The sequence below is a fragment of the Serinus canaria genome, chromosome 13 (genome assembly GCF_022539315.1).
Source record: "Serinus canaria isolate serCan28SL12 chromosome 13, serCan2020, whole genome shotgun sequence".
NCBI classification, from domain to species: Eukaryota; Metazoa; Chordata; class Aves; order Passeriformes; family Fringillidae; genus Serinus; species Serinus canaria.
The window spans coordinates 13,694,598-13,713,097 of NC_066327.1; the positions used below are offsets into that span (position 1 = coordinate 13,694,598).

The 18,500-nt window shown below is 45.6% G+C and overlaps 1 protein-coding gene across 4 annotated transcripts in view; it reads left to right on the forward strand.

Moving 5' to 3' along the window:
* CYFIP2 (cytoplasmic FMR1 interacting protein 2) overlaps positions 1–15,246 on the forward strand; it is a 49,592-nt gene extending 34,346 nt beyond the window's left edge. For all 4 annotated transcript variants that reach the window (XM_030229097.2, XM_030229098.2, XM_018915524.3 and 1 more), the window contains exons 24-31: positions 276–419; positions 1,251–1,341; positions 2,003–2,133; positions 5,225–5,297; positions 5,800–5,894; positions 9,793–10,031; positions 10,394–10,541; positions 11,104–15,246. In XM_030229097.2, the coding sequence (XP_030084957.1) occupies positions 276–419; positions 1,251–1,341; positions 2,003–2,133; positions 5,225–5,297; positions 5,800–5,894; positions 9,793–10,031; positions 10,394–10,541; positions 11,104–11,271 (1,089 nt within the window). In that variant the 3' untranslated portion in view covers positions 11,272–15,246. The remainder of the gene's footprint in view (positions 1–275; positions 420–1,250; positions 1,342–2,002; positions 2,134–5,224; positions 5,298–5,799; positions 5,895–9,792; positions 10,032–10,393; positions 10,542–11,103) is intronic.
* The last annotated feature ends 3,254 nt before the right edge of the window (positions 15,247–18,500 follow it).

Genomic DNA, 18,500 nt, shown 5'->3' on the forward strand with positions numbered 1-18,500 from the left:
TAAATTACCTTGGAAATGAAAGTGGTGTTGCTACATAGGAGGGTAATAAAACCTTGTGACATGACAGTGCTGAGGTTAGAGTATATCTGAGCACATAGGAAGAAAAGCAATCTCTTCTCCTACAAGAGGCACAAGTGGGAATGGCCATCAGTATTATTTTTTTCCTCTTCTTCCTCAAAATTTGTAGTGATGGAACATAATACTGTGATAAGAGAATTACAGGTCTGGTCAGGAATTACAGGTCCTGTGACTGTCACTGTGCTTCCCATTTGCAGCCTCTCAACATCGCCTACAGCCACATCTACAGCTCCTACCGCAACTTCGTGGGGCCGCCGCATTTCAAGACCATCTGTCGGCTCCTGGGCTACCAAGGCATTGCTGTGGTCATGGAAGAGCTGCTGAAGATTGTCAAGAGCCTGGTAATTCTGAGCCTGACCCTGGTGAAACCCCAAAGCCTGGATGGGTGCAGGCAGTGTGGGCATTGGGATCGGGGTGTTGGCATCAGGGCACCGTCGTGTCCCTTGATTCACGCTGGAACACTTGGAGCCGTGGGCTGATTTTCACTGATGGGGAATCCCAGTGACTCCTGTGGGATGGTGGAGTGTCTCAGCAGGATCAGACAGCATTCAGCACAAAGATTTTATGGTGGACTAAATGGAATTTAGTGCATTATCTCATGTCATGTATCCACAGGGTGCAGGTGTGTAACTCCAAATGACAGCGAGAGCTTTAAGCTGAGCAATGTGCTCTGCTCTAATCCATGTATGTCCAAAACATCAGATCTGCAGAAACTTGCTCTACATGAACATAAATCCTTTATTAAACTCCTGAGTATCCAGGGATCACTCCTCAGGTGGAAGGAGCATTTCCTGTGCTAGGGAGTGAGCACTTTTGGCAGCTCTGGTGAAATGCTTTTTGGGTTAGAAGCACAAGTCCAGCTGCATCTAAAACAGAGCCTTGTTTTGGATTTCAGCTGCAAACAATGCAAACACAGCAAGCTGTATTTTGAAGTTGAAAATCCATGCAGCTGGGATTTATTCTTTGGGAGGAAGCTGCAAAAGCACTCTGACTCCATACACTTGGGCTGAATTCCATATTTGAGTGAAATCCAAATTAAGCAGCTTTTTCTCAGATTCCAGCTGAAGTTTCATCCTGTGCTGTCAGATGTGGACCCATGCACAACCAGCCTCTTTCAAAACCAGTGCCAGGAGACCTGGCATTCCAGTTTAACCTGCCTTTGTCTCCAACAGCTCCAAGGCACCATCCTGCAGTATGTGAAGACTCTGATTGAAGTCATGCCCAAGATCTGCCGCTTGCCAAGACATGAATATGGCTCTCCAGGTGGGTGCTGCTGGTAGGATCCTTCAGCAGGAGCTCAGCCACATGTTGCTGCAGCATTTACTCAGGCCCACACTGATGGTTAATCCAGGCTGGGCACCTGTCCTGCCAGTGCCACTTGCAGCCAGGTTTGCTGAGACACTTTCAGCTGCTCTGCTGTTAACACTGGACCATGCATAGGAAACCTTTCCAGGAAATCTCCTGCTGGAAATTTCCTTTTGAACACATAGATGGGTGATAAGAGAATGTCTTCTGGCAGCCTCTCTTACCTTTTCAGGATTCTGTAAGCTTTTGTGAGTTCACTGGTATTTTTTAAATGCTCTGTTTATCTGGTGAAGAGAATTTTTTTTGCAGCATGGCTGCAGTCAGAAACTGTGGCTGCTGTACATGAGCCAGCACCAAGTCATCCATCACAGTCTGGAACCTCTTTCCTCCTCTGATGAAGAAATCCAGGGAGTTTAAATGACTTACTCCCTATTTCCCAAGGCTTCCTGAAAGCAGGATAAGACACTGCCTGTTAGTTCTTCCCAATGCCAGTCTCTGTGTATCCATGTAGCAGCTGCAATTTGTGATTAAGGAAATACCAGGCAGTGATCATCTTTTCACCCAAATTATCAGGAAGTGATTCCAATCTCTTTCTGACTGTCCTTCCTTCTCTGTTAAGGAATCCTGGAGTTCTTCCACCATCAGCTGAAGGACATCATTGAGTATGCAGAGCTGAAGACTGACGTGTTCCAGAGCCTCAGAGAAGTGGGCAATGCCATTCTCTTCTGCCTCCTTATCGAGCAGGCTTTGGTAAGGCAAAACCCCCACACCAACATGGTACCCGAAAGTTCCAGCTCAAGAGTAGAAGTGCAAGTGGGTTCTCCAGCAGAAGAGTTTGGGAAGTGTTACTTTCCAGCTTCTCATGTTCTCAGGGTCTCTCTGGGGCTGTGTTACCGGAGTCTTTGGGCATGTCCATGGGGATGGTGTGCCTTGGCACTGGGTCAGGCCTCTGGGATGGCTGAGCCTGAATACTGGAAGATGCAGATTTCGTTCTTGGACCTAAAGCTGCCCCTTGTTTGTCCTGCTTAAAAATAAAATGAGTGGAGTTAATTTCTAGATTGTAAGCTCTCTGGGGCAGGGATCAATACTTTTTTGTAGACATATTTGTACAGTGAGAAATAGATTTGATCCCTCTGCTCTTTCGGGGTGCCAGTGCAATGGAGAAACCTGGTTGATTGTAATGGTGGAATGGATAAAGGATTCCAAGAGGAGGGAAATCTGATGATGGTATATGTCCTAGGACATCTTCACTGAAAATTTGGCTGGAGTAACAACTTGATGTTGCCCCCTGCACTGGAGTTTTGAACACTTTTGTGCACAAGTCTCTCAGCTCATGTGATGCCCTTACTAGTGTGGGGCAAAGGCTGTGGCTGAGTGCTACTCATCTTTTTAGCTCCTAGTTTTTCACATCACAAATTTACCAAGCAATGAATTTATCTCATAATTTAGCCCAGAGCCAACTGAGGAGTGCTCAACAACACAACTGTACATTAAATGGGCATACTGTGTCATAATGGTTTGGGCAGGGCTGTTTCAGATGTTCCAGAAATATTTCAAAATTACTTCCCTAGCATAAGACAGAATTTCCAAGCAAAACCAGGAGTTTTGTTCAGAGCAAAGCCATAAGAAAGTTCAGAGAGTCCAAGTTTTATCTGGCCATAGAGCACAGAGGAAACTAAAAGTCTCTGCATGTCCTCAAAACAGATATTTCTGCCCTTGCCTTTGCATTTTAACTCCAGATCTGGAGACTTTTTAATTCTTGGTAGAGTGTATCAAATACTTTCAGTGAGCAGTGGTTGTATAAGATGAAGACAAGAGATGTGTACCACCCAGCAGCTTGGCTGTTACAGAATTTTATAGAATGACCAGAGTTGCCAACTTTATTCTGGCAGTTTCTGTTCTTTTTGTGGCTTTGTCAGTGCTTCCTGCTGTTCCCAGTGTTGGGTTTTTCTGCTGGATGTACTGCATTTGCCTTTCCTATCACATCTTTAATGGGACACTCAAGGGACATGGTGGTTTCTTTTGAAATCCTTCATTTCAATGCAGAAATGTTCCTTCAGTCCCAGGAACTGTACATCAGCAGTGTACTGGCATTTTAGAATAGCTGAAAATAAGGATGATGGGAATTTGGGGTTCCTTTAAGGAAGGCTGCCCATCAAAGTCCACATCTGCCTACTTTCTATGCCAGACAAAGTCTTTCCCTCTTGGATCCTCTGTTTTTCCTTGCAGTAATAGGCTCGGAATACAAAGCCATTTTGCACGCAGTGGGCACTGGTTCCCACTTGCTGGAGGATGTCAGATGCACAGAGCCATCACAGAACAAGATTTTCCCTCTAATGGAGCTCTTGTGCAGCAGGAGGAATTGCTTTTATACTGCAATTACCTTCAGAGCTGTCTGAGTGATCTAAGGCTGGTGGTATTTGCTGGCAAAAATGGCTTTGATGCAGATGTCCAATCTGCTGCATTTTGCCCTCTTTTTATTGTTTGAGGAATGAGGGGTTGCTTGGGATGAAATTTCTAAGCAGAGTTTGTGCTCTTGGTTAATGGGCCTTGGGGAAGAGGTCTATTCATAACATGATTAATTTTGGGACAGATATGAGGTGAAGGCAGGCTGCAAATGGCTGAAAATGCTCACTTTATTAGAGGAAAACAGCAGTGGAAGAACACTCACCTAGGGATGAACAGTGTTTTGCAAACAAAATGACCAAGGTGGCAGGCCCACTCCGTTAGCATCAGCACCTCTGTGCCCGTGGAGGGGCCCCAGACTGTTCCTGTCCCTCCAGCACTGTGTCACAAACTGCACTCCCACAAACTTGCTCTCATCCCAGCATCCATGCGCCAGTGCAGCCTCCTGCAGCTCCATGCTCCACTGTCCTGCTGGCTGGAAGGGGGCTGTGCACCCCTGCATCCCAAACAGGCCCAGCCCAGTCATTCCATCCGGCCCCGGGTTCCTCCTGCTGCGCTCTCATGATCTGCTTCCGAGTGTGTCCACATCTCTCCAGTGAGCTCAGAACTGAAAGCATGTCCTGGGAGCAGGCTTTGGCAGGAGCAGGCTGATGCCTTGTCGTGACACGATGCCTCTGTGTTGAACAGCTTTGGTTTCCTCGCTGCTGTTTCCCATTGCAGACTCGTGTACAATGTACTGTCGGCCATCGCTCCTCAGTCTCCACCTGCCTATTTCTAGGTTTCTCCTCCTTGTGCATCTGTGTTTGGGATTATTTTTTTCTCAAGTGCATTGGCATGCATCCCCTAAGGTGGCATCTCATGGTGTTATTCCTCTCTGGACTTTTGTTTTATTCTTCCTGGTGCCTGCCTGCACCACTGGGATTCTGATAGCCCTGGCTGAGAACACCACACCAACAGCCAGATAATTTCAGACCAGTTATGATGTGCCTATTTGCAGAAGAGCTACATGTCAGTATATTTTTCATGTACACTTCCTAAAATAATTAAGCCAAAGGATAATTTCCACCTGGGCACTCTCTTAAAGAACAGGCTGCAGGAATTCATTCAGGGTAAGATGAAATGGAAACTTCCATATTCTTGATCCCTTCTTACTTTCAGGGCTAGTAAGTAGGACAGAAAATCAGTATAAAGGTCTACCCTTATACAGGCAGGAAGTAACTTATTTGAGTTAGGGAAACTTCCTGACTGAAGCTGAAGTGTTACTTCCAGTTTTAGATCATTTCAGTTCAGACACTGGAGTTATTACTGAGCTGGGTTGGATCTGAATAGGTGCTGTAGGTGTGAACTGTTGTAGTGTTGCCCAGGCCCCTGAGCCATTCACTCTCCCCAATAGGTATTTTTTAACTTACTTTATCTTTCTTTCTTCCTGCCTCAGTCCCAGGAAGAAGTTTGTGATTTGCTGCATGCTGCTCCCTTCCAAAATATTTTGCCCAGGGTCTACATCAAAGGTAAGAAGCTGAGAGGGAAGCAGTGGGCAGACTCAGAGGTCTCTGCCCAGAGGCTGTTTTCTCTCCCATCTCTGCTGAGGATTAGCTCTGACCCTGCTTCCCCCTCCAAACAGATCAGTGGATACAGCCAAACATCAGGTGCAAACAAAAGCCAGGGGTGCATTACCTGTAGCACAGTTACCACCTGAAACCTCAGTCAGTTCGGGGGTTCCCTTGAGGTTTGAAAGCCATTTCACAGCCTCTTTGGAGAGTGGCAGCATGAAATGTCCATCTCAACAGGAGTGCTCGGTGGCAGGGCCGTGCTTTGGACATGTGTGATAAAGCTGCTGCTGAGACCGCACTGCCCATCCCTCCCTCCTGTGCATCACTGGCCCCTCATTGCTGTGGTTTGGCTCCCTGATCCCACAGTCTCCTCGGATGGTTGCTGGGGGGCAGCTCTGAGCAAACTCTGGTGGGTCTCCACTTCCTCCTCTCATTTCACTGTTTGCTGCTCGCTTGACAGAAGGAGAACGCTTGGAGGTGCGCATGAAGCGTCTCGAAGCCAAGTATGCCCCACTCCACCTGGTTCCCCTAATAGAGAGGCTGGGCACTCCGCAGGTAAGGATTGCATTGGAAGGGATGGCTGTTGGAAACTCGTAGCAGTCCCCACATGGCCTGCTTGGCCTTGGGAAAAGTGATCCTTTTTTTTTTTTTTAATTGATTGATGATTGATTTTTTTTCCCCCAAAACATCAATTGGACGAGCAAATCCTAATCCTTGCCCGAGCAAATGCTCTGAAGGGAAATTTGTGAGCGGGTCCGGGCACAATTTGTGTGTTGCTGCCTCCAGTCAGGGAGCTGTAAGGCAAGTGTGCTAGAAGGCAGTTCTGAATCAGAACAACTCCAAAAACCTCTTCATCTCCACTTTAAGAAGATGGAGAATTGCTGGAGTGGTTTGCGGAGAATCTTTGCAGGGCTGTCCTAACAATCAATTGCCATCACTTTTGGGGATCCTGTTTTAGGACTGCAGTGGGGTCCATTTAAGCTCATCCCTGTCAAGGAATTCATCTGAGAATGGTTTCCCTCCTAGCACATGCTTAGAGCTTCAGCACATGCTTAAACTTACTCCATTTAAGTATCTTCTTGATGTGGGTCACAGCTTGGGAAAGATCTCTTGTGCAGAAACTCAGTACTGTTTAAAATATCTCCCTGGACTGATCAGTGTAATGGGCAAAATTTGAGCTCCATTGATAGAATAATCAAACTTCAAGTGCCCATTTACTTGGGGTTGATGGGATAAAAATCTTTCAAGCATCAAATGAATCAACACCCTTTTCCTGTAATGTACTGATGAGGGAATGGAACGAACACTCAGCTGGTGTAGGAGGTGACAGATCAATGGCAGGCAGAAAGTGGTTGATACTTGTTCCTGTATTTTTTTCTCATGGATCGAGGACATTTTGAACTTTGCATCATTGGAAATCATCTGAAACAGAGAAATTGGCTGGATAACTGAGGACTTTATCTTACTCTGTAGACACTTCCTTTTAAAGGAGACACTAGAGAAAAACAATTCACCTCTGTGTTTTCGTGTCTTTGTGTTGGTCTTTCTATCTCTCCTTCTTTCCATGCAAAATCATCATTGAATTCTGCTATTAGAGTCCACTCGTTGCTTATCTCTGCTGTAGTTATAATGGTGATGAAAACAAAAGATATTTCATGTCCCACTAAAAAGTTATTTTTCTGTAAACTGTTCCCATATTCATCACACAGGTACAGTTGGGTACCAGATTTTTTTTCTTTTTTTTCAGCTCAAATGTAAATGAACACAAGAATTGCTTTCAATAGGTGCCTCCATAGCTTCTAAGCTTGCTCCTTTTATGCAGTTTTGGACATGCATTTTGGAAATGCAGTTTTGGACACAGGCCATACAGGATTTTTTCCTACAGAATTCATAAATGCCTTGTAACAATTGTCCAGAATGTAAGCTGACATTGCCTGCTCAAAGCCTCTCCCAAAAGGTGGCCCCATGCATGTTATAGTGGGGATCTATGGGTTTTTGCAGGTTTTGGGTAGGGTTCTGGCAAGTTCACCAGTAAACAGGCTGTAAAAGAGGTTCAAAAACTGGAAAATCAAAACTGGATTTGTGCAATGGCAGGAAAACTGCCAATGATTGTTTTAAATAATTACTTTGCATTGGAAATCCAGAAGCAGCTGTTTGATGGACCATTTATAAAGAACCAGGGGGGTCAAAGTGGTTCATTAAAGGAATGCTCTCCCTTTTAATGCTGATCATAGTGATGTTTAGTAAGAGGTTTTCCAAAGTGCTTGGTCAGTCTGGTTTCTTCCCTGGAAATAGTCAGAGCATTTGCTTCTGAAGACAAAAGGAATAATTGAGTCAGCACAGTGGCATCCTGCAGCAATTTACCTTGAGAGCATCCTTCCTCTCCTGGTCTTAGAAATCAGTGGGACCCCAGACTGTGACCAACAGCTCTGCAGCTGCTTTGCCTGTGTTAAGGTACCTACCCTAGGATGGTAGTTCTGTATCAAAGACTGGTCTTACTGTGAGGAATCTTAGAACCAGATTCTGTCTGGGAATGTGCATAACTGACTGGCACTACCTACACTGAAAGCCAGATGCATCTCTTTCTAAATTAAGATCTCTTCAGAAATCGTGTACTAAGATCGGTGGAGAGGATTGTTCTCAAAAGTGTCCCTTTTGTCACTATGTTTTAGCGAACAGTAATGCTAACACCTAATTTACATTTGAAATGGCTCTGTTTCTACTGTGCCCTCTTTTTGCCATGATAGACCAGTGTGTGCAGACCTGTGCCCATAACAGCTTGGAGCAGGTGAGGAGAGGGACAGTGTACAGCCTTCAGATAAAAAGCTGGATGAAATAAACCTTTACTTGCCAAGCAAACACAGGCAGGTGTGTGCCATGGAACCAGTGATACTGCTCCTGCTTCTAACAGATCAAGGGATCCCAGACCGAGTGTGGCCTCTGCACATGATGACAGCTTTCCCTTGATATTTGCTATTAGTTGAACACTAATTAAGCTGAGGTCCTCAAAACATCCTTGAAATTGTGGCACAAGCAAGAAGTGAAATGCTTCTAATTTCAAGAGCAACCAAACTAAAAATGCTTGAGGTTACTGCCAGCATAAATTGATAATCAGGAATGGGGATGTGCAGGCACATTCATGCATTTTTCAGAGTAGAATGAAGATGACCCAAGTAAACCAAGCATAATTCATGTTCTTAATGTCTGGCTAGGACATGTGCCTGCCCTTCATCCCAGCTGCTGTAGTCCCATTGTGACTGATGGGGATAACATTTTTATAGGCATTGCAGGGACAGCTGGAAATGGAGCAAAAGCTTAAAAACTGCTTAAAGCTCCAGGAAGTCCTCTGGGATAGGCAGGGTCTCAGTCAATGTCCCACTTGTTCTGTGTGCCTGTTCCAGAGTGGTGGGAGGGGTGAAGGGCTCTGCCTGTGCAGCCACTCCTCTGCCAAGGTGAGCACAGCAGAGCCAGAGCCTCTCCACAGCCATGGGCACGGCTCTGACAGCACCCAGCTCCCATTTCATGAGTTAGTTTTGGCAGCACTGCAAAGAGAAGTCAGTCCTGCCACTGGAACAGCAGGAAATGGGGTAGCTGAGAGGATACCAGGGCAGTGGGGGACCCCCACTTGCACCACTCAGTGAGCCTGGGGGAAGGCCCTGCTTGCTTGTTTTAAATTCTTTTTTTTTTTTTCTTTGTCCTCTTGGAGAGCAGTGGAGCTGAAATGAAGTTAATTCTCTTTTCATTTGCCTCTAGTGTAAAAGCCAAAATAACTTTATCCAGTGGAGCTATTCCAGATTTGTATATCTAAATCTGAGCGGAGATGACACAAAAATTATCCACATGTGTAAAGCTTTCACATCTGGGAAAAAATTATTTGGCTTTCTTATAAACCACAAGTTTTTCAGTATCAAGTTTGCAGTGGTTTCTCATCTTCCTCAGCACTTTTTAACCGTAGCTACAAGAGAAATCAAGAAAGCCATAGGCTATCTGCATTTTGAAGAGATGATGGCAATGTCCTGGGAAGCAAAACATCCCTGTTCTCTCCTGTTTTATCTTCATAATCTGCAAAAATCATGAGACGAAACCCATTAAATGAATCATGAAATGAAAATCTTGAAACGAAGCACTGAGTAACACTAACAGGGCAGAGCTGCATGCTAGCAGAATTAAGGATCAGTATTTCTGGTCAGAGCTTTGCCTTCAGCTCTGGTGTTCTGACGTACGTAGTTCCTCCAAAAGACTCTGAGGTCGGTGTAACAGAGCAGAGCACCACATTAATCCTCCTGTTTGAGGGATGAGCATTCCCTGGTGGGAAGTGCCATGGGAGCAGCCAACAAAGGTAAGGTTGGACCTCCCACGAGGCGACAGAGCCGGGGAGAGACCAGGCAGCGTTAAACCCGATGGGCGTGGGTCACATCCTCACTTGTGTCCCTCTGGCTGTCCCTGCCCTCAGCAAATAGCCATCGCCCGGGAGGGGGACCTGCTGACCAAGGAGCGGCTGTGCTGCGGGCTCTCCATGTTCGAGGTGATCCTGACGCGCATCCGCAGCTACCTGCAGGACCCCATCTGGCGCGGGCCGCCCCCCACCAACGGCGTCATGCACGTGGACGAGTGCGTGGAGTTCCACCGGCTCTGGAGCGCCATGCAGTTCGTGTACTGCATCCCCGTGGGCACCAACGAGTTCACGGCAGAGTGAGTGTCCCCAGCTGCAGAGAGAGCCTCTGTGCAGGTAGAGGGGGAGTTTGGGTCCTTGGTTCTGCTCAGCTTTGTGTTGGAACGGCTGCAGGAAAGAGTGAGGTAAAGGGATGTGCCCAAGGTGACAGGGCCAGCAACCCAATACTATGTCCTCACCCATCTTAGCCCGTGGTTCATCCTACACAGCCTGGCCTGGGTGTAAGTCTGTATTCTCTCCTTCTGGGTTCATTTTCTCTAGGTGTATACTCACTTTCTAGGAGCAGGACTGAACCCAAGAAAGTTCCTGGTGCCACGGTACTTCTCTTGCCTAACTCTATCCTGTCATGTCTCCCCACCCATCACCCTGCTCCTCCCTCCAGGCAGTGCTTTGGAGATGGTCTGAACTGGGCAGGTTGCTCTATCATTGTTCTCCTTGGACAGCAGCGGCGCTTTGACCTCTTCGACTTCTGCTACCACCTGCTGAAGGTGCAGAGGCAGGATGGGAAAGATGAAATCATAAAAAACGTGGTAAGTTGAAGGGTGAGGTCCCAAAGGACTCAAGCCAGCACACTTCTTTCCATTTTCTGTCCTGCTTTGTCCAAACTCATCAATTACAACAAAGCCTGGTGTTAATCTTATTCCTACTGGCTGCCCTTGCTGTAAGGTTTCCATCTGCAGTCTCAGCAGAGAGGCCAAGGTTTTAATTGGCTTGAAAATCAAATCTTTTTTCTCCCAAAGCTTTTCCCTTCTTCCTGGGGTTGGGAAGCTGAACCTGAGGAGCTGGTATTTCCAGCAACCATCCTGTGATCTCGCTGGCTTTATCAATAATCAGCTGGGAGCCTAGACTTTGGAGTGGTTAACTGGGGACCACTCAGTGATCCTGTTAATGCTCTGTCTTGAGTCATCAAACCCAATAATGAAGCGAGTCACTGGGTCCCTGTGAGGTGCTAAGTGGAACAGGAACATGTGTTAGAGCTGCTTTGCCTTAGCAGAGCTTTCCAGCAGCAGGACACAGGTGCTGCTACTTCCTAGCTGGTCAGATGACATAAGACCCTTCATGTGCTGTTTCTCTCCCTCACCACCCCTCCAGCCCTTGAAGAAGATGGCCGACAGGATCAGGAAGTATCAGATCCTGAACAACGAGATCTTTGCCATCCTGAACAAGTACATGAAGTCGGTGGAAACAGACAGTTCCACGGTGGAGCACGTGCGCTGCTTCCAGCCCCCCATCCACCAGTCGCTGGCCACCACCTGCTAGTGTGGACACGGACCCTGCATGGGTTGGGAAGGGAGCAGGGACTGAACCCAAACCAGCTGGGAGGGGTGAACTTGATGGTGTGAGGCCTGACGAGGGAGTGAGGCTGGGTCTGCCTCTCCACACGAGGACACACCTTCCCCTCGCCCCGTTTGAGTGCATGTTCCTCTGTACCATCCCTGTGATCGGTTTTACTCGTAGCTTTCGGACTTGAGGGGGGAGGGGGTGGGTGGGCAAAATGTGCTTTTCTTCCATGAAGTGGTCCAGTTTTCCCTGTGATTCACCCAGTCCACACATCTCTCTGAAGCCATACTGCAGCCTCAGGTGGGAGAGCTCCGCGCTCCCGCGGCGCCGGGAACCCGCTCCCACCGCAGGAGCAGCGGGACAAATCAACACCCCCGTGACATGTGCCACCAGCCAAGGAGCAGGAGGGGCTGAAGACAAGTCCCTGATCCACTCTTAGAGGGGAAGAAGGGATGAAGGCAGGATGGCACCCATGGCAATGCCCTGAGGATCGAGTGCGGGGTGCAGAGGAGCCCTGCCAGGCTGGTTGTGGATTGATGCCTCACCCAGCTTTATGCTCTCTGCTGTGTCCTTGGCCTTTGTTGTTTTCATGAGCTTTGGCATGTGGGCTTGAGGATAGCAATGATGCAGTCACCAGAGAACTCCTCAGCACTTCAGAGAGCTGGGGAAAGAGAAAACAGCCTGGCTTTTTCCATGCTATGGGACATTGACTTGTTTTAATGCAGAGGTCCTCCCCTGAAGACAGTTTAATTTCCAATAAACCAGATTTCCTGTGGACTACAGAAGAGGCTGCATTCATCTGAATGTGCTCCCAAACATATTAATTTGGGTGGAAATAATCACTGGTGCTGACAGGATGCAGGTGTAGTTACCTTGAACATATGGGATCTTTGTTCTTCAGCCAAGGGTGAGAGCCAGGCTGTGTAATCTGTGTGTGTTCTGGGATGCTGTTTTCCCTTGGTTTAGACACATTCCTAGTGGCACAGCAAACAAATACCTTTCTCCAGAGAATGGTGACTACCAGCAGGGCTTAGGAAACTTCCCATCGCTCAGAAATTGTGTGATTGTTTAGGAAAGATAAAATATAGGATAAGCTTTAAAAAATACCCAGAATTTTCCAGGTTCAGAGATGTTCAGAGAGAACACTGGAGTCTGTTGCCTTTTCCCACTCAGCTAATCTAAGATCCCTGGATATTGAGAACAAATTCAGGTGGAACTTCAAGGAGGATTTCATAACTCCTGGTCTAACCTGCTTCTAACCCTCAGCAGAGTCATTGGAGTGATACAAAAGCCTGTGCTTGATGTGAAAGGAGATCAAACCATGTGCTCCAAGAGAAAATGATGCCTGCCTCACCACTGGCAGTGTTTCCTCAGCTCTAGCCTGGCCACAGCAAAAATTGCTGTATCCAAATGTGATGATATATATTTGTTCCATGCATTTCATCATGCCTTGTAAACTGCATGCTGTTACAGAGGTTAAAAAGACAGAGCCTGGGCATTTATTCTCTCAGAGGGAGCATATAATTAATTAGTAGAAATATCTGAGCTGGAGTTTTTGTCTTCAGAAACAACCCCCAGCAAATACTGCTGACAAGAGGAGATCTTGGTGTGTGGCATGAGTCTGTGCTCCCAGACTCTGTCACCTACTCCCTTGATAATCAATAATCAATACCCCACAAGTGACAAGTGCTGGGCATTTTCACACCTTGAGTTTCCTTTGATTACTGAGACAGACCTTTTCAGCTGCAGGGAGGAAATTGTGCAGCGCAGTAATCTGAAAGTAAAATGAAATCTCAGGAAGTCTGGCTGAAATCTTGGAGTGGCAGGGAAGGAGCCAGCCCAGCAAGGCGAGTTCTTTCCTCTGTGTGGTGAGGAAGAGCATCAGAAGAGCTTCTGGAGCTTGCTCTCTACTTACTCTTCCACTAAGGCAGTCAGTTCTGACATTCCATCATGATCCAACACTTCCACACTACGGGAGTGAGGGAATCTAGAGTTATATATTTTTAAAAGGAAGAGAAGAATCAAGCACTTTATTTTTTGTGGAAAACAAGATGCAAGGAAGATAGATCCAACCAAGATCCTATTTTTCCTGACCTAAATGGCAAGTGCTTGTTATTTTGGTATGAAAGTCTTGCTGAAATGTTGGCACAAGTCCCTATCTGGCTTTCAGAGCCACCTCTAGGCACAGCACAAATTAGGTGTCCTATTACATCTGACAAGCTATGGAATGCTGGAATCTTCTTGGAAACCAGCATGAACTAGAAGTTGCTACAAAAGAATGAACTGTACCAAGTGGCCCAGTCTCAGCTACCTAGACAAAATGGGATATAGTAAGGTGAATTTAAATCCCTCTTTTCATCAGTTTAGTTCTGGAGCGAGTCATGAGATATTTCACCTAATAATCTGTAAATCTGTTTGCATTCTTTTCCTGTAGTTTTGGCATAATTCCCTGCAACCCTGCAAAACACAGTTGCACTGGAAGGTTGCTGTACTTGTACAGGCTGTACTTGAAAGAACAGGTAGTTGAACTCTATTTGTTGCCCTCAGATTTGCTAGCAAAAATGTAAAATCCCTCCAGATTCCAAGGGATTAAATGTTTTGAGCAAAATGTCAAAGTGCATGAACAAAATGTAAAATGTTTTGACTGTAGAGTGTATGCAGATCTTTTGCCTTGTTGCTCAAGTATTATGAGATATCAGCTAGTAATAATCAGTCTTAATTTCTGAGATTTGATGTTACTGTCCTTTGATTATCTCAAGGATTAAGATACTCCTTAGCTTCAGTTTTCTCACCCTCTTTGTCTGTATATGAGAAAGGTCCAGGCTTAGGTCTTTAAACAGCTCCATGACAATGGATTTCTTTTTCCGCCTATGCTTTTTTAAATGTCATAATTGTTAATGGAAATAGGGAGCAAATTTGTAAGAGTAGGGCTAAGCAGTAACAGATTGCCAGGGGGCAGGGATATTCCCCACACTTTCAGAATTTCTGCCAAGTTTGGGAGTCTTCCTTGCAGTTGTGCTTCAGTCCTATATTTTTCAGTCTTTGATAATCTGCAGACTTCTAATGATGTTTTTTTAGGGAAATGTTGACCCCTGTCTGAATCCTCCCAAGTCCACTGACAATGGACTTGCTTTTTTTACCTATATTTTCCTGCTTATGCTAAAGTAGTCTGCAAACTACCCAGCACTCACCAGCCACCACTTGGGATGTCTACTCCAAAGACAAGCTGTTGGCTCCATACAGGAATTACAGGGAGGAGAAAGGCTGGCCTGTGTCAGGAATGAAGTCAGACTGGGTTATTTTAATGTTCCCTCTGGCTTTGCCATTATAAAATGTGACTGTTGGCAGTGCACATGCTTTTCTGGGATGATGCTACACTTGACTTGCAAGGCTGCAATAGAAAGGGGAAGCAAACTAGATCAAATTCAGCACTTCAGTGGTTTTCCTTTTAAATTCTGACAGCACTTAGTAGCACTGAACAACATTAGTCCTTTTCCTCCTGCATTACTCCAGTCCAGTAGGTTCATGTGTATTGGAGAACAAAAGAGAAAATAATCAAAGGTGTAAAAAACAAAGAAAATATTCTCAAAAACTGTTGTCAAATGTACCATATTTGTATGAAAAGCTGCTTGAGTTATTTTGTACAATGAATTTTATTTATGGTGAGGTATATTTACGCTTGTGATCTGATACAGTGTTAAATTTTTGATCCATATTTGCTATGCAGCTGAAGATGATATTTTTGTTTTGTATTATTATTTTTTGCTGTTGTTCTAAAATTCAGCCAACAGAAGCTTCCATCTCCATTAGAAGTGCTTCTGCAAGAGTAAAGCATCTGATACTGGTGATATGTCCCGTAACACAGCAACCAACAATGTGTACAACAAATGTGGGATGACTTTTGTGATGAAGAGAAATAAAAATTGGGCTCATTCATGAAATGGGCAGAATTTACCTTATGGTGTCATCATCATTGTGCTAACTGTTATCTGGGGAGAGCTTTCATTTGTACCTCGCACAAAAAAAAAGCCAATTTGATAAAAATATTAAGCTTTTGTAAAAAGCAAAGGAAAAAATATGAGGCTTTGTGGCCAACACCAAAATGGACATATTTTCTTATAAAAAAGTTAATGATTTTTGAGAAGAACTTCCTTGCACAACACAGCTTTCATTTTAAAACTTGTTCTAGTATAAGAGGGTCAGGAAAAGGAAAATCATATAATCATTTTTAACAGATTTTGACAGGTTCTACCCAAAGCTAAACTGAGGCGCTAATTTCCTCTCATTACTGCAGCCTTGTCAACTCTACAGGGGCCTTTTTTTATTCCAGGAGATTCTCCTTGCTGTTATTTTCCCAAATTTCCACTTGAAACCATTCTTAGTTTTGTGTTGAAAGTACCCAAGGAGCAGTCATGGTTGTTGACTGCAGAAGTGGGAACCAAGGGGAAAAGATCTGGGAGCTGAGGAATGAGGGAGAAACAACTGACATGGGTCTATGGGAGTTGGGACTCCTCCTGTGCTCATCAGCTCCAGCCCAAACACTAACTGGTGTTCCCTTTCACATCTTCCCAAGGTTTCCTCATGGGAACAGCTTCCTAGCTTGAGAGGAGCAGAAATGCAATGATTCTTCACACAGAATTGGAGGTGAACCTTACACCATAACCAGGCAGCTCTGTTGATCTTTCCAACGTGCTCTGAGGCTGTGCTGCAGCTCTCTGGGTGATACCCTCTGGGCAGGATTGTTTGATTGTTCAAAGTTGCCCAATATTTACTGATTTCCACATGGTTCTGCTACAGGGAATGGCAGAGAGGAGAGCAGGACTTTATTCCTGCATCAGTCACTGATGTTGAGCAGGTTGTTTGGGTTTTATCCTTTCTCCCATCAATATTTCTTTTTTTTTTTTCTCCTTTTTTTTTTAACTAATTTTAGCTGCTGCGTCATGGACACCCCAGTTCTCACCCAGCCCCATGAAGTGCTGAGAGCTCACATGGTCTCACTGGAGCCAGAAGCAATTCCTGCTTTGAGTATCAGGGTCCAAGGCTCTGAATTTTGAACAACCAGCCCTAAGGGAGCAGTATCAAAGACACAGGCCCCCATCTTTCTTCTTCCTAATGCTCCTAAATACGTTTACATCTCCAGATAAAAGTCTTCACCAATGGAGAGGACAGCTCATTAATGATTGTTTTATTCTTTCAATAGCTTAACAAAATTACCCTTTCTGTGACCTCCTCTGCAAGTCAGGAGTGCCTTTCACATGTAGCTTTGCTTGATTTAGAGTTCTGATGCAAACGCCTCCAGATAAGAAGTCTGCAAACAAACGATCTGCTGATTACGTGTCACTTCACCCACCGCTGTCCATCACCAGCCCACCACTCTGCTCTGCCAACATGTGGCTTTGTGAGGCCACAGTGACCTGGATAAAGTATTTAGCAACCCTGGGAGAAAGGAGCTGGGATGTGTTTTATGGCCTCATGACCCTGGATTGCTCAGCAGCTCAGCTCAGACCCACAGGTGTGTGCACTGCCATGGGGAGGGCAGAACTGCAAGGGCTGGAGCCCACCATGGCTGTGGCAGGCTTGGGAACTGGCTCTGTGGGTGCTGTCTAAACTCTGGTGGCACCAAATGACAGCCACTGCAGACATGGTTACCTTGAGACAGGCTGAATTAAAAGCTGTCTGCTCATCAAAGTTCAATCTATCAAACTTAGGGCATCCTTTGTAGTGCTGCAATCATCCAACACCAGGCAATTCCCTTAACCCCTACCTTATCAAATCATTGCCAGATAAAGGCAATTGCTCTCTTTGAAGCAGCAAACAGCTCCTTGGATCTTTAAAATGATACAAAGCCAGAGCAGAATATTACAAAGCTGTTCAGGAACTTTCCACAGAAACCATGCCTAGCAGACATCCAAGGGCAAAAGTTTCCATCACCTGTTAGCAGGATACTTCCACCATTATTTTTAACAGAGGACAGTTGGTACTCAGTAGTTTTCCATCACTTTTTCCAGAACAGAAGAGATGAGCAGACAAGAGCAGAGGAAAGAACAGCCTTTTGATGTTGCTGGAGAGGTTATTTGCATGCAAAGCTGCCTTGTTCTGCCCCCTGGATTCCAGTCAAGGTTTTGGCCTGGAAACCAGTATTTCAGGAGGAACTGCATTGCTAAAAGATGAGCTGCTATGGAAGACTCCCTGATTTCTGATGAGTTATTTTTAAGGCAGCATCTGATGTATCAACCCGTGAGGTCATAGCTTGGAGCTAAATTCCCTTAATTACAGCCTTCCCATTAAAATTAGGATATGAAGCAATAAAAGAGGCATTGGCTGCATCCCTGCTTTCTTGTTATCAGTCTCAACTTGCCCTTGACTAAGCACAGAAGGCTCCATGCCAGCCCTACCTGGCTCTTTACTCCCATATTGCTGTGCACAGCCTTGCTAAATCCTTCAAATGCAGCTCCTGTGACTTCGTGATTTCGTAGCCTGCACCCCCCGCAGTCCCTGTGCCAGGAAGAAGGAGCTACGTGACACACTTGAATGCATGGCTGATTTCAAAATCTGACTGAAGCTTCTCCCCCCTCGGTGTCTGATAGAGCCAGCTCACACTGCAGTGTCCCCTCCTTTTGGGGACATTTTGCTCATCATGTCTCTCTTCCCAAGACTTAGAATGGCTTCTCTTGGAGTCTCACCCCTTGTCAAATCTGGCAGAAGTGACCAACAGACTCAAATTTATCTTAGGGGATGAAAAGGAATACATAAACATACATGTATGTGGTCACATCAGCCTTTTCCTTTAGGAAATCAAGCTGACAGGGCAAGGTAAAGGTGTGGCCCAAAGTGCCTTTTTTTTTTTTGCCTGCACTGTGCTGTGGCAGTAATGCATGAAGCTGCACCATGATCAAAAGGATTATTTTAACCCCAGATCCCTTCCATAAAAATTTGTTCCCTCCTTCACACCTCTTTGTGCTCAGTGAGCACAGGTGTCAACAACACTCATCTGAAAAAGCTTGGAAATTATTTTGGACACAGTTTAACTGCCAATAACCACACCACAATTAGGCCTCCCTGGCTACGAGCAAGATCTCAGGGTGTTGGAAAAGGTCCAGCAAAGGGGAGAGCCCAAGCACCAGAGTGAAGAGGCAGAGCAAGAGCAGCCTGTGAGGGGACAAGGGACATGAACTTCCCAGCCAGCACTGCAAACACAGCAAATACTT